Source organism: Gopherus flavomarginatus, chromosome 15 (assembly GCF_025201925.1).
Source record: "Gopherus flavomarginatus isolate rGopFla2 chromosome 15, rGopFla2.mat.asm, whole genome shotgun sequence".
Taxonomy (NCBI): Eukaryota; Metazoa; Chordata; order Testudines; family Testudinidae; genus Gopherus; species Gopherus flavomarginatus.
Genome location: NC_066631.1, coordinates 12,012,858 through 12,026,369, shown reverse-complemented (window position 1 = coordinate 12,026,369; position 13,512 = coordinate 12,012,858). Strand labels below are relative to the sequence as shown.

At 41.1% G+C, this 13,512-nt stretch overlaps 1 protein-coding gene across 13 annotated transcripts in view; it reads right to left on the bottom strand.

The window, feature by feature from the left end:
* DEPDC5 (DEP domain containing 5, GATOR1 subcomplex subunit) overlaps positions 1–13,512 on the bottom strand; it is a 63,544-nt gene extending 50,032 nt beyond the window's left edge. For 5 of the 13 annotated variants that reach the window (XM_050924320.1, XM_050924325.1, XM_050924323.1 and 2 more), the window contains exons 1-11: positions 13,363–13,511; positions 11,473–11,590; positions 10,289–10,376; positions 9,603–9,649; positions 9,140–9,225; positions 8,468–8,551; positions 7,680–7,729; positions 4,971–5,040; positions 2,066–2,144; positions 1,674–1,735; positions 457–526 (exon numbers count right to left, since the gene is read on the bottom strand). In XM_050924320.1, the coding sequence (XP_050780277.1) occupies positions 457–526; positions 1,674–1,735; positions 2,066–2,144; positions 4,971–5,040; positions 7,680–7,729; positions 8,468–8,551; positions 9,140–9,225; positions 9,603–9,649; positions 10,289–10,376; positions 11,473–11,530 (694 nt within the window). In that variant the 5' untranslated portion in view covers positions 11,531–11,590; positions 13,363–13,511. Of the gene's footprint in view, positions 1–456; positions 527–1,673; positions 1,736–2,065; positions 2,145–4,970; positions 5,041–7,679; positions 7,730–8,467; positions 8,552–9,139; positions 9,226–9,602; positions 9,650–10,288; positions 10,377–11,472; positions 11,591–12,463; positions 12,593–13,362 lie in introns of all 13 variants that reach the window. The other 8 variants (XM_050924326.1, XM_050924328.1, XM_050924327.1 and 5 more) reach the window with 3 other exon arrangements.

Below are 13,512 nucleotides of genomic sequence, written 5' to 3'. Positions count from 1 at the left end.
GGGAAGCTGTGCTCACCTTGTGAAATATACCTGAGTTAAGGTACAAGGAAATAAGGTTCTCTGCAAGTTTACAGATACACTGATCCCTTCTCTTCCCCACCTGATCCCTTCTCTTCCCCTCCATGTCTGAGGAGAACAAGGACTGAACAGAAATCTTAAAAACAGACTCAGAGTTATACAAGTTGTACATATGCAATATGAAACCATGGAAGACAGAGGAACGTCTGCATCTCCTGAAGCATCCACGATCACTGATACTCCCTGCGTAACACATTCCTAATGAACTACAGAACACAGTACCCAATAATGAAATTAAGTTCCCCACTGGCACAAACTACTGTTAGCTAACACCAGCCTCCAAGAGATAAGGGGGACAGACTGAAGGCAAGAGTATGGAAAGGGGGGGAGGGGGGAAGAGAAGGAAGGGAGGAAAAATATTATTCAGTAGCTTCTTACCTATGGACTTTGCATCATAAAAAGTTCTAGAAAATAGAACCACTGTCACCTCATGGCTGCAGTTCTTCTCCTGTTCAAGAGGAATAGAAAGAAGTGGATGGGGGGGAAGAAAAATAGTTCTTCTCCCTGCAATCACATACTCATCGGTAACTAATAGTGCACACACACAAAAGAATAGGGAGCAGAGATTATCATAAACAAAAGGAGAGCAAACACTGATATACTTGTAGTAAACAGTGCACAGGGTTTATATGGCTGTGCAACACTGCTGTGTAGGTCCTATAGTGCCAAGCTATAACAAATGGCACCAATGAGCTGTAGAGAGCACCTTGACCAGATCTCCCAGTCTCCCTTCAGAAGTGAAATATGGGCCCAGGTGAGGAGTGAAGAGAAAAACACTGAGATATCCAATAGGATAACCAGAGGGCAACTTCTCATCCTCTTCCCCCATTCCCAATATGAAAACAAAATATACTCACAATAAAACAGACATCTCACATAGTTTCCAGCTGCATAAAGTCTTACACGGCTCCTATCAATTTCATAACATTGCCGAAAAGCAGCATGGAGATAAGATCACCCTAACATGCACACTTCTTGCCTCCTGGACACCTGGCAATTTCAGTCACACTTTGCATGCATTTGACACTTTCAAGCTTTAGAGCTTTTGCAGATTTAAATCTATCCTTGCCCTCTAATTCGTTGATTTCACATTCGCCCCCATCTTAAGTGTCTTATTCAAGATTGCTATGATTTTCCTATTTAAACTCCACTTTTTGGTGCCAAGGCCCTTGTTTGTGAAGGTCCATGGCTAAGGGAGTCATGGCCACTGGAAATTACAACTGATGACTCAGGAAATGTGCATAAATAAATAAATAAATAAATAAATAAAATCAGGGTCTTAACTTTGAATAGTCAGTTTGCGGCTCTTTTTAAAGACGCTATCAGCACATTAGATAAACAAGTGATACTGGAGAATGGACAAATACATCTCTACCTCAATATAACGCTGTCCTCGGGAGCCAAAAAATATTACTGTGTTATAGGTGAAACCATGTTATATCGAACTTGCTTTGATCCCCCGAAGTGCACAGCCCTGCCCCCTCAGAGCGCTGCTTTACTGCATTATATCCGAATTTGTATTATATCGGGGTAGAGGTGTACATGGGATGACTTGTTCTTTCAGAAGCAGGCTCTATATGAAACTGCAACAGTACCTTCCATTTGGTGAAAAGATCAGCAAGGAAACCGTTCACAGCTTTCTCAAAGTACAGGTCCCCTGCAAAAAACAAAACAAAAGCAACACAAAGGCATCAGAAAGCTGCCATTTTTATTACACACAAACCCACACACACCCGTTTTGAGGTAATTTTACCTTGAGGGTTCCAGTACAAAAAGTTGTATTAGCATCAGGGCTGCCCACTTTACAGGCATTAAGAGTCACTACTGATGTTACCAGAGAAAGGAACATGACTAACGACAACAGGCAGGGCCAAGGTTTTAGATGATGGGAACAAAAGCACAGCTTTGGTGTCAATGGCAACTGACCCTTACTTCATATTTCCAATGCATTGTCTATGTACAAGGTAGAACATTTAAATCTACATACCATAGATGTCAAAATCCCACATCTCACAGCTCATCTGGATAAAGATGTAAACCATGGCTGAAGTTGAGCGGAACACCACCTACCAAGGAGCGAGAGAGAGTGTCAAGTGGTGACATACCTGGTGAAGGATTCATAAGGCTATTAACTAGAAAGAAGTTGTTTAGCTCCTGAGCAGTTATCCCAGCATCCCTAACATGGACATGAACTATCAAGCTATACATAAGCTCTGCCTACTAGATAGACAGCACTGCAGTCACTTCAGAGGGGTTTGCTTTTCAAAGTCCTGTGCAATTCTTAATGTAGTTGAACTCATTGCACTGATGGTGTTAATCACGTGATTTATGGAATTTGTTACTATTCCCCACATCCTTCATAGCCAACAGCACGTGTCACCATTAATTTGTGATCAAGCAATAATGAAAAGGAACTTCACTTAAAGCAGTGGGTCTCAAAACTTTTTTACTGGTGACCCCTTTCACATCACAAGCCTCTGAGTGCGACCCCCCCTTATAAATTAAAAGCTTTTAATTTATAATTTAACACCATTATAAATGCTGGAGGCAAGTGGGGTTTGGGGTGGAGGTTGACACCTCATGACCCCCTGAGGGGTCCCAATCCCCAGTTTGAGAATTCCTGACTTAAAGTATCTGTTAGTGAATGAGGCAGCACATTGTCCCTTGGTAAAATTCCATTTTGTTCAGAGTTTACATTTCAGCATCTGTGTTATCCTTTCTGCCAGTTCAGAAAACAAAGAACTGTTAATAAATGCTTTCTGCTAGGGCTGTCAAGTGATTAAACAAAATTAATCATGATTAATTGCGGTGTTAATAATAGAATATCATTTATTTAAATATTTTTTAATGTTTTCTACATTTTCAAATTATGGATTTCAATTACAACACAAAATACAAAGTGTACACTGCTCACTTTATTTTTGATTACAAATATTTACACTGTAAAAAACAATTGTATTTTTCAATTCACCTAATACAAGTGCTGCAGTGCAATCTCTTTATCATGAAAGTTGAAGTTACCAATGTAGAATTATGTACAAAAAACCCTCTGAATTCAAAAATAAAAAACAATGTAAAACTTTAGAGCCTACAAGTCCACTCAGTCCTACTTCCTGTTCAGCCAACTGCTCAAACACACACATTTTTTTACATTTGCAGAAGATAATGCTGCCTGCTTCTTGTTTACAAAGTCACCTGAGAGTGAGAACAGATGTTTGCATGGCAGTGTTGTAGCTGGTGTTGCAAGCTAGTTACATGCCAGCTGCACTAAAGATTCATACGTCCCTTGATACTTCAACCACCATTCCAGAGCACATGCGTCCATGCTGATGACAGGTTCTGTTCGATAACGATCCAAAGCAGTGCAGACCGATGCATGTTCATTTTCATCACCTGAGGTGAGATGCTAACAGCAGAAGGTGAATTTTCTTTTTTGGTGGTTCAGGTTCTGCATTTCCGCATCAGAGTGTTGCTCTTTTAAGACTTCTAAAAGCATGCTCCACACCTCGTCCCTCTCAGATTTTGGAAGGCACTTCAGATTCTTAAATCTTCTATTGAGTGCTGTAGCTATCTTCAGAAATTTCACTTTGCTACCTTCTTTGCATTTTGTCAAATCTGCAGTGAAAGTATTCTTAAAAAGAACAAAATGTGCTGGGTCATCATCCAAGACTGCTATAACGTGAAATATATGGCAGAATGCGGGTAAAACAGAGCAGAAGACATACAAGTCCCCCCAAGGAGTTCAGTCACAAATTTAATTAACGCATTATTTTTTTAATGAGCACCATCAGCATGGAAGCATGTCCTCTGGAACAATGAGCAAAGCATGAAGAAAAATAAAAATCTTTAGCGCATCTGGCAAGTAAACATCTTCCGAGACCAGCTACAATAGTGCCATGAGAACGCCTGTTCTCACTTTCAGGTAACATTGTAAATAAGAAGTGGGCAGCATTATCTCCTATAAATGTAAACAAACTTGTTTCTTTTAGCAATTGGCTGAACAAGTAGGACTGAGTGGACTTGTAGGCTCTACAGTTTTACATTGTTTTGTTTCTGAGTGCAGCTATGTAACAAAAAAATGCCTACATTTATAGATTGCACTTTCATGATAAAAGAGACTACAGCAGGGGTTCTCAAACTGTGGGTTGGGACCCCAAAGTCGGTCACAATCCCATGGCTGGTGTTGGCCCTGGGCCCCAGCAAGTCTGAAGCCCAAGCCCCACTGCCTAGGGTGGAAGCCCAAGCCCCACCACCCAGCGCGGAAGCCCTTGGGCTTCAGCTTTGACCCCTCTGCCTGGGGGGCGGGGCTTGGGCAGGTTTGGTCTTCGGTCCCCTCTCCTGAAGTCATGTAGTAATTTTTGTTGTCAGAAGGGAGTCACGGTGCAATGAAGTTTGAGAACTGCTGCATTACGGTACTTCTATGAGGTAAATTGAAAAATACTATTTCTTTTGTTTATCATTTTACAGCACAAATATTTGTATTAAAATAATATAAAGTGAGCACTGTACATTTTGTATTCTGTGTTGTAACTGAAATCGATATATTTGAAAATGCAGAAAAGCATCCAAAATATTTAATAAATTTCAATTGGTATTCTATGGTTTAACAGTGTGATTAACTGGGATTAATTTTTTGAATCGCGATTAATTTTGAGTTAATCGCGAGAGTTAACTGCGATTAATCAACAGCCCTACTTTCTGCTCATTGTAACCTCAGTCCAAAGGAAATCAAATAGAGAGAACTCCCATTTCACACAGTAACATATTAAACATCAAAACTGCTACCAAACCACTAATATGGCTACAGCCAATGGCATAGTGACCAGACAGTGGTTTGGAAGCCCTGAAACATCAACTGAAAGAAAGGGAGAAAAATGTTTTAAAAATCCTACCCGGGTATCTTCACTGATGTACCCACATGTGACCTTCTCACTCTTAACCCATAGCTCGCCCACTTGTGCCCTATAAGCAAAACAAAAAAAGGAATTAAACACAAAAATAACCTTTGTTAAAGAGAGCTGGTACGGAGATTAGAGAAGTAAATGCTGTGCTCCAGCTAGATATACGACAAACATTGCATTCAATTGGGACATGAATATAGCCCTTAACTGACTGTGAGTAAAATCCATCGAAACAAAACATACTTTAAATGGCTGCTCCTACATGGCACCAGTGCCAAGTGACCTCCCACTGCAGCTCCCTACCACAACCACTCTCTCTTATCACCTCAACACCAATCCAAAGGAGCCCCTCTTTTGCCCACTCTCACCAAATCTCTTGTCACAACAGTATTCCATTACCACCAAATACCAAAGGCAAACTATGTGGCATTCACCTACGCCAAATGAGTAGATTTCTCTCATCACTAGCTCCCTCTTCAATTAGATCAAGTCACCAAATGACATAAAGAAGACATAAAGAAGACCACTTAAATGGGGAGCTTTAAGGTCTTTTGCATACTGCTCAGAATTCCTGCCACAGGCTTAATTTTTATTTATTTATTATCAGGTACAATTCATTCCTTTTAGTTCCAGACCAGAAATGAGCAGCCTGCACTACACCCATGAGTGACCAGACAAAGAATTATGCCACTGAATCAGTGTCAGAACACAGGGACACAATGAAAATTCCAGGGTAGTATAAACCACTGCGTAACCATGGGAGATAGGCTTTATGGCTCTCTTGGAACAGAAAGCGCTCAAGATAATTTCAGCTACAGACATATATTCAGTTATTCCTGTAATGAGGTCCAGTCTTGCTCACACAAACAGGTCATGTCTCATTTGGTACACTTCCCTCTGCCCAGGAAGTAAAGGAGGTTAGTGATCAAACAGCTCCAGAAGACTGGAAGAAAGTTAATGCTGTGCCAATATTTAAAAATGGTATATGGGATGACTTGGGTAGTAAATAGGCGTGTCAGTCTGACATTGATCCTGGGCAAAATAATGGAATGAATGATACAGGACTCAATTAATAAAGAATTAAAAGGAGGGTAATATAATTAATGCCAATTCACATGGGTTTATGGGAAATAGATCCCAGCAAACTAATTTGATATCTTTTTTGATAAGATTAGAAATTTGGTTGATAAAGATAATAGTGTGGATTAATATATTTGAACTTTTGTAAGGCATTTGATATGGTACTGCACAATATTTTCATTAAGAAACTAAATGATACAAACGTAGCATGGCACATATTAAATGAATTAGAAAATAGGTGACAGATCTCAAAATGTAATTGTAACTGGGGGACATAGAGAGGATATGGTTCCAGTGGGGTCCTACAGTGATTGCTTCTATATGATTTAACATTTTTATCAGTGACCTGGAAGAAGACATAAAATTATCATTGAAAGTTTGCAGATGGTGCAAAGAATGGGGGGGACAGTAAACAATGAAGAGAACAGGTCACGGATACAGAGCAATCTGGATCATTTGATAAACTGGGCGCAAGCAAACAAAGAATGTAAACCATACTTACCAGATGGGGAACTTTATCCTGGGAAGCAGTGACACTGAAAAGCACTTGGGGGTCTTGGCCAATAATATCAGCTGAATATGAGCTCCCAGTGTGATGTTGTGGCCTACAGGGCTAGTGGGATGCTTGGAAACTGTGCAACCTTGAGTAGGAGTAGAGAGGTTAAATTATGTCTGTATTTGGCACTGGTGCAACTGTTGCTGGAATACTTTATCCAGTCCTGGTGTCCACAATTCAAGAAGGATGTTGATAAATTGGAAAGGATTCAGAGAACAGCCATGGGAATGAATAAAGAATTGGAATTGGAGAATATGCCTTAGAGTGAAAGATCCCAGGAGCTCAATCCATTCATCTTAACAAAGAGAAGGGTAAGGGGTCACTTGACCACAGTTTTTAAACTACCTAACAGGGGTGAACAGAAATTTGATAACAGAGGGATCTTCAACCTCCCGAACAAAGATAGAACAAGAATCTATAGCTGAAAGCTGAAGCTAGACAAATTCAGACAAGAAATAACGCTCAATTTTTTTTAACAATGAGGATAATTAACCACTGAAACAACTTACCCAGGGCTGTGGTAGATTATCCATCACTGGTAATTTTTAAATCAAGATTGGATGTTTTTCTAAAAGATATGATCTAATTCAAATAGGAATTAAGTCAGGGGAAGTCCCATGGTCTGTGTTATCCAGAAAGCCAGACTAAATGATCACAGTGGTCTCTTCTGGCTTTATAATCCACAAGTCTATTAAATAGGTAAATTGGGGAGAAAAGGGATTGAGATAGGAAGAGGCAATTACTAGGGAATAAGATATTCCAGAGATTTGAGTCCAGAAAAATATACCTACCCTCTGTTTGTTCTCATATTGGGTGTGCTGAGCTCACTGATTTAATGGCAAAGGCAACAACAGATAAGTTTTCTGTACCTGGGCAGGATGGCTAAAAGCAGCAGCTTTCTGCCTTGACATTTTAATTAACTAATGGCTAGAAGAATTAAAAATATGGTATACAAACCCCCAAAGCATTTCTCCTTTCAGTTACTTGCGCAGCCAAATATCTCTACATATAAACACTTCTCTACGTCTACTCATAAGAATAAATCATGACAATTCAGCACTCACCGGATACCAGCAAATTCCACCTTTTGGGTGACATAGGCACATGTGCTGACCTAAAACAGAAGAATTATAGATGATGGAAAAAGCAATAACTCTCAAAGCAACTAGAATGATTCACAGGAAACAGTTGTTAGAACCCTGAGATCCTGATCCCACTCCCTAAAGTTCACCTTAAAAGCTGGAGGCTGCTTAGCACATTTACAATTAACATGTCAACCCAGAGAGTATTCTGCTGGGGCTTGTGTAGGTAAATGGACATAGTTTAATATAGCAGAGAGCAGCCGAGCAAGAGAAACGGCTATCATTTATCTGGTATACTGCTCATCTGATTGGACACTGGCTGCACTCCAGAATACAGAAATGTGGGAATCCTCAGCTGTTGTCTAACAAGTGGCAATGTCATGAAACAGTTATTTCTAGCACATTTTTGGCTGACGTTCACTTGGACCCAACTCTCCCAAATACTCTTTGTTTAGTCAAAATAATTTAGAAAATGACCAACAGCCATTAACACTGTTGGGTACCTGTGATCTACGGGAATGAACACTATTTTCCAGAAGAAAGTTGTGAAGCAACTTAATTAAATACTGTAATATTGTTAGATAAAGTTCTCACTCAAGTCCCACTCACTAGTGCACAGAAAGGAATGAGGCAGATTTCTCAGAAGCAATTGCTCTTGAGCTTTTCCTCAGTGCTCCATAGCTCTGCATGGATAACCATGTTCATGCCTCGTGAACAGTGAAAAAAGGCAGTGTCCCCTCCATCCCACACATTACACCCATAGGCCTTACCAAGCTTTTTTTCAGTCGCCACATATCCCCACGCCCAATGTACTGATCCTTAAAGGTCAGCTCCACCAAGTCAAGAGTCACATCCTTAAAAAGGAATCGGTACATAGATTTCAGTGTGTGTTCTCAATACAACACTCTCTTATATGACCTCATGTTACACGAAAGGCCCTTTCAAGGCAAGGAAATGCTCTTAAGAGGGAAGGCCTAACAGCACAAATACTGAAAAAGCTCATATGGCTGGAATGCAGGGACAATCATGAGTGGAAGACTGGCATATTCTGGGGATTAGTGAAGTTCAAAGTAAAGGTCTAAGCACACGCTCCACCCCCAGCGCTGATCTGAAGCACAAGAGAAAATACCATTTAAAAAAAAAGGGGGGGGGGCTTTACTCGAACTCTAATGCAAATAAAATACCTGAAGGACTCCCATTTGTGCTAAATTAGGGGTAGTCAATAGGCAGACCATGAGCCAAATCCAGACCACAAGATGCCTTTGAACAGACCCCAAAATCTTTTTATTTACTTATCATTATTGTTATTATTTTTATTATTTTCTCTGGAGTCCGGACTTTGACGAAGAAATATGCACCTTGACAAAAAAAACCTGACTGCCCATGTGCTAAGTGCTGAGGCATATGGAAATATTGTTATTCACAGTTGTAACATTACACACCTTTGGGTCGACAACATTCACATGAACATCCTGGTATGGTCTCAGTCGGAATACCTGAGCTACAGTCTGATCCACACTTATAGTTTCTGCCATAAGGAAGAGAAAAATGGGAGAATACTTATTCCCATTTAATCCATCTCTTGCTACAGCCCCAATGAGAGAACAGGCCCTTCTCATGGACATACAAAGCAAGCCATTATTTTGACAATACATTTTAGATTTAGGTATACCCGTTCCACTTGAACAGTGTGAATGGAAACTGCCATAGTCCTGAGTCTTCCAAGCAGTTTCCTGCAGATAGTAGTCATGCAGTCCCCAGTTGATCCATGAGAAAAGCAGAGATTTGATAAGTTGCAATAAGGAGAGTCATTTAAAAAAAAAAAAAACTAGAAATTGTGGTTAATTTCATTGTGATTTCCTCTGTTAAACCTTATAGTCACACTACAAGAGTCTGGAATCTTACCTTTTTGCAAATCTTCCTTAAGCGACTTCACTTGCAGGAGCAGCGGGCTGGAACACAGGAGAGAGAAGGTGAACAATGACACGGAGAAACCAGCCACCTATCCTGCTATCACCAGGGAGGGTTTGAATACCTCCATCACAATAAAGGGATCTAGTTATATTGCATAGGGGATAAGCTAGAGCATTAACAATACTCATCTAGCAGAAAAGGTACTCAGAACCTGATAATTTCTAAGAGAACAAGTTAAAACATCCCTTCCCCTTGATCTGATCAGCCATTACCGTTCTTTACCTTAAAAGAGCTAATTATTATTATACAAACCTATTCCTCAGGACCCATGGGATTAAAGGACCATCGCTATTTAACAGCGAGAAAGAAAATAAAGGCCTGAGGAACTGCTTCAAGAACAGCTGCTAATTATCCCAAGTATGGCCAGCAAACCCTCTAATGCCACATGACACGGAACATGTCAGATTACAGAAGAAGGCCATTTGACAAAGTCACCCCTTTATTTCCTGTCAAACAGAAGATATAGCTCTATGCTGCAGCAAAATATCTGTATGGCATATCCAGTGGTCCCTCAGTGTCTACTCACTCTTCAAGTTGTTACACACTACAGGAATGGAGAGATTAGTATTTTAGGTGCTCCAGCTAGACTTAGTGATATTAGCAGAAAGACAATTCACCTGTACTCATCATTAGGGTGTGCAATCTCAACAACATCTCCCAGCTTGATGTGAAGAAACACTTTGGGGTTCATCATTAATTCATCATCTGGAAGACAGACAGCAATTCAGTGAGGCAGCCTCCAAACAACAGATGAAAATGGAAAAGCAGGAACTTATGCACTGTAATATGCTGCACATCCACCTGTTAATTTACCACTCAGCACATCCTTCACACAGGAACTACTTTGACCAGACTGAAGAGGCAGGATAATTCTGGGGAAAAAAGACCTTCCGCTGTTCTAAGTCATAGGTTGTCATACAATATTTGTTTGCGAGAGGAACCAGTCTTGCCTTAATATTCAAAATCTCCACACTTCTTTTCTTTTTCTCAGTTTTAAAACGTTGGTGGGGATACAGTGAATTATAAAGGACTACTAACAGAACTTAATTCATATGCTGTGATTGTGATTCCAAAGTGACAGTGGGTAAACAAAACAAAGAGGCTGGGCAACTGAGCATCTAAGTCTCCAGAAAGTACATTTATGAAATGCTGTTTTTGAATCCTATGTAACTTTAGGCCTACTACATGACCATGACTTTTATCAAGGCAGCAGTGAGAGCTGTCTGATCAGATTTTTCTCAGGAACACATCAATACCTTTTCTTGACTGACCACTAGGAAACATTCCTGGACAAATGAAAGGCTCCATTCGCACACAACCTGAACAAGAATAAAGTGGGAAACCCTACACAGAGCTCGTAGATCCTGCCAGTGGGACCGACAAACTCTGAGTCCACACATATCCATGAGCAGCAACACTAGTGGGCCACTACAGCCTCTCCCAATTCTGTGGCTAAGCAAGAGGCAACAGGGATAGCAAAAAACGAGGACAAAATGACAAATGAAAAGCAGAAAAGGTGTCGAAGATATTTTCTGTCACAGAAGCTAACATTTTTACTGTAATCTGGCACTTGTGGATTTTAATTTATATTCTACAATCAATGGGCTTTCCACCTTCTGACTAATGACACTGTAGGTTACACAAAGGCTTATCCCTTAATATTTTGTTTGAAAAAGACTAACAAAAATGAAAACCAGCTTTGTCACTGTTAAATTAGAAATGTTATGGAAAACTGCTGATTATATCACTGTTCATGAAAAACAGCAGCCCTAAAAACACTTATGACCCAAGGGATACTGACCACTGCCCCCAAAGCCCTTCTTATGTATGACGAGTTTGTAGACCTTGTTGGTTCTCATTTTGAATCCCGGTTCTTCTCAGCTACTCCAAGTAAACAGAACAGATGACATCTTGTCTCCCTGGTAAGTAAAAAAAAAACAAAGAAACTCAGCTCTTTCCTTATTATAAAACTCTTCAACAGCTCTACGTTTCCAGAGGAAACCTTAGAGGCAGTGGTTCCCAAACTGGGGTTCGTGAACCATGTTACAGGAGGTTCTCAGGGAAAAATTCCCTAATGGTGGACAGAGCTGTCCCTACAGACTCTGGGTAGCATGGGGCCAGCAGCACGGAGCCCCTGGACTTTCAAGAGCTACGCAGATCAAAGCAAGTGTATCTATGATACTGAGGAGATTTAAACTTCAAGACTCCTTATAAGAAATGGAAAGGCAGGTGGATATTTTTTGCTTTTTTTAAATTAAATAGGCAGCTAGTTCTGTTTTTTAAATTATTATGAAGAACAAGTTTAAACTTTGTTGTAACCTGCATTGTTTGCCTGGATTGTTCAAGACCTGAATGCTTATATAGGAGAAACAATTTGAGCTGGCTTCTTAAATACCTTCATGCTGTTTCACATTTGATACTCCTTGATGAAACATAGGAGCCTTGTCTTATAACAGACTTATTTAAAGTGATACAAGCTACTTAAGTGAGATCTTGGAAGACTGTTGCCATTTTCATAATGTAATAAAAATACTGTAATGATAAATAAATAATGACAAATAGTGTGCAATAAGCATGTCATAAAAACAAATTTTATATTTCCAAGATCATGCTTTTATAATTTATACTCAGGTAAAGTAGAAACTCCCTGGAAATATTCATTTTTAGCAGGGGGTTCATGAGACACAACATTTTAGTGAAAGGGGTTCACAGGTTAAAGTTTGGGAATCACTGCCTTATAGGTTCCAGTCTCACAGAGCAACACTGATGCTCCACAAACAATGCATTTATACCAATTCCATAGCTGCCTAAGATTTCCTATTTGTCAATATGCTTCACGCTGGTCACTTCGGACTTTACAGTCACTATTATGACAGAATTTGGGTCTTTCACATGAAAAAGGCAGGACGTCACACCTTGAACTGAAGAACAATTTCTATTAACTGTTGACAGTACAACACAGTTCAGAAGCACTTTCTCTCTCACAAACTCACTCACACACACAATCCAGAATTAAAGTTCAAGTCTCACTCTTTAACCAAAATGCTGCAGCTTTTCTGAGCTGCAAATTCTCCATAATCCCACAGATCAACCCCTGCTCCCCACCATGACAAAACCTGGGGTCAATACCTCATCTCAGTGACACAACCCATTGCAGAATGACAAGCCCCGGACAGCAAAAGGACCCCAGCCAGCACTGCCCAAGACTCGGACAACTACAGGAGTCAAGGAATCAACAATTAGGGGTGTCAGATCTCCTGTGGTCGAAGGCGCCACCCTGCTCGTGGGAATGGGTCCCCTGTGGGAGCAGACACTCCCCAGCAAACAGAAACATAGAAATGAAGGGATAGAGGGGACCCGGTCCAGTCCCCCTGCGCTGAGGAAGGACCATGTAAACCTAGTGTCTCCATCCCTGACAAGTGTCTCTCCGCCACCTCACCCCAATGCAGTGACCATGCCTGAGGGTGGACCCATCGCCATCCCCTCCCCCAAAGAGAAGAGAACCCCCCCCCCGGCAATCTAGGGAGGGCGCACATCCTCCCGTCCCCATGACAACCACACCCCCAAAGGGGAGGCAAAGTCCCCTCCTCCCCGCGGAGAAGGAGATGAGTGACAGGCAAAGAAACCCCCAAACCAAAAACTACGGGCCTGGGGGAAGGGCAAGAGCAGGCCCCGGCTCCCCGACTCTTACTGGTCCTGGCGGCGGCTCGAACCAGGGCAGGGGGCGGCTCCCGAGAAGACGCACCAGCACGGCCCACAGAGCCGCCTCGCTTCCTCATCCGGGCCTTGCAGAGAGAGCGCGTGTGACGTGCCTCCCAGCGCGGCACCATAGAGACGGGAG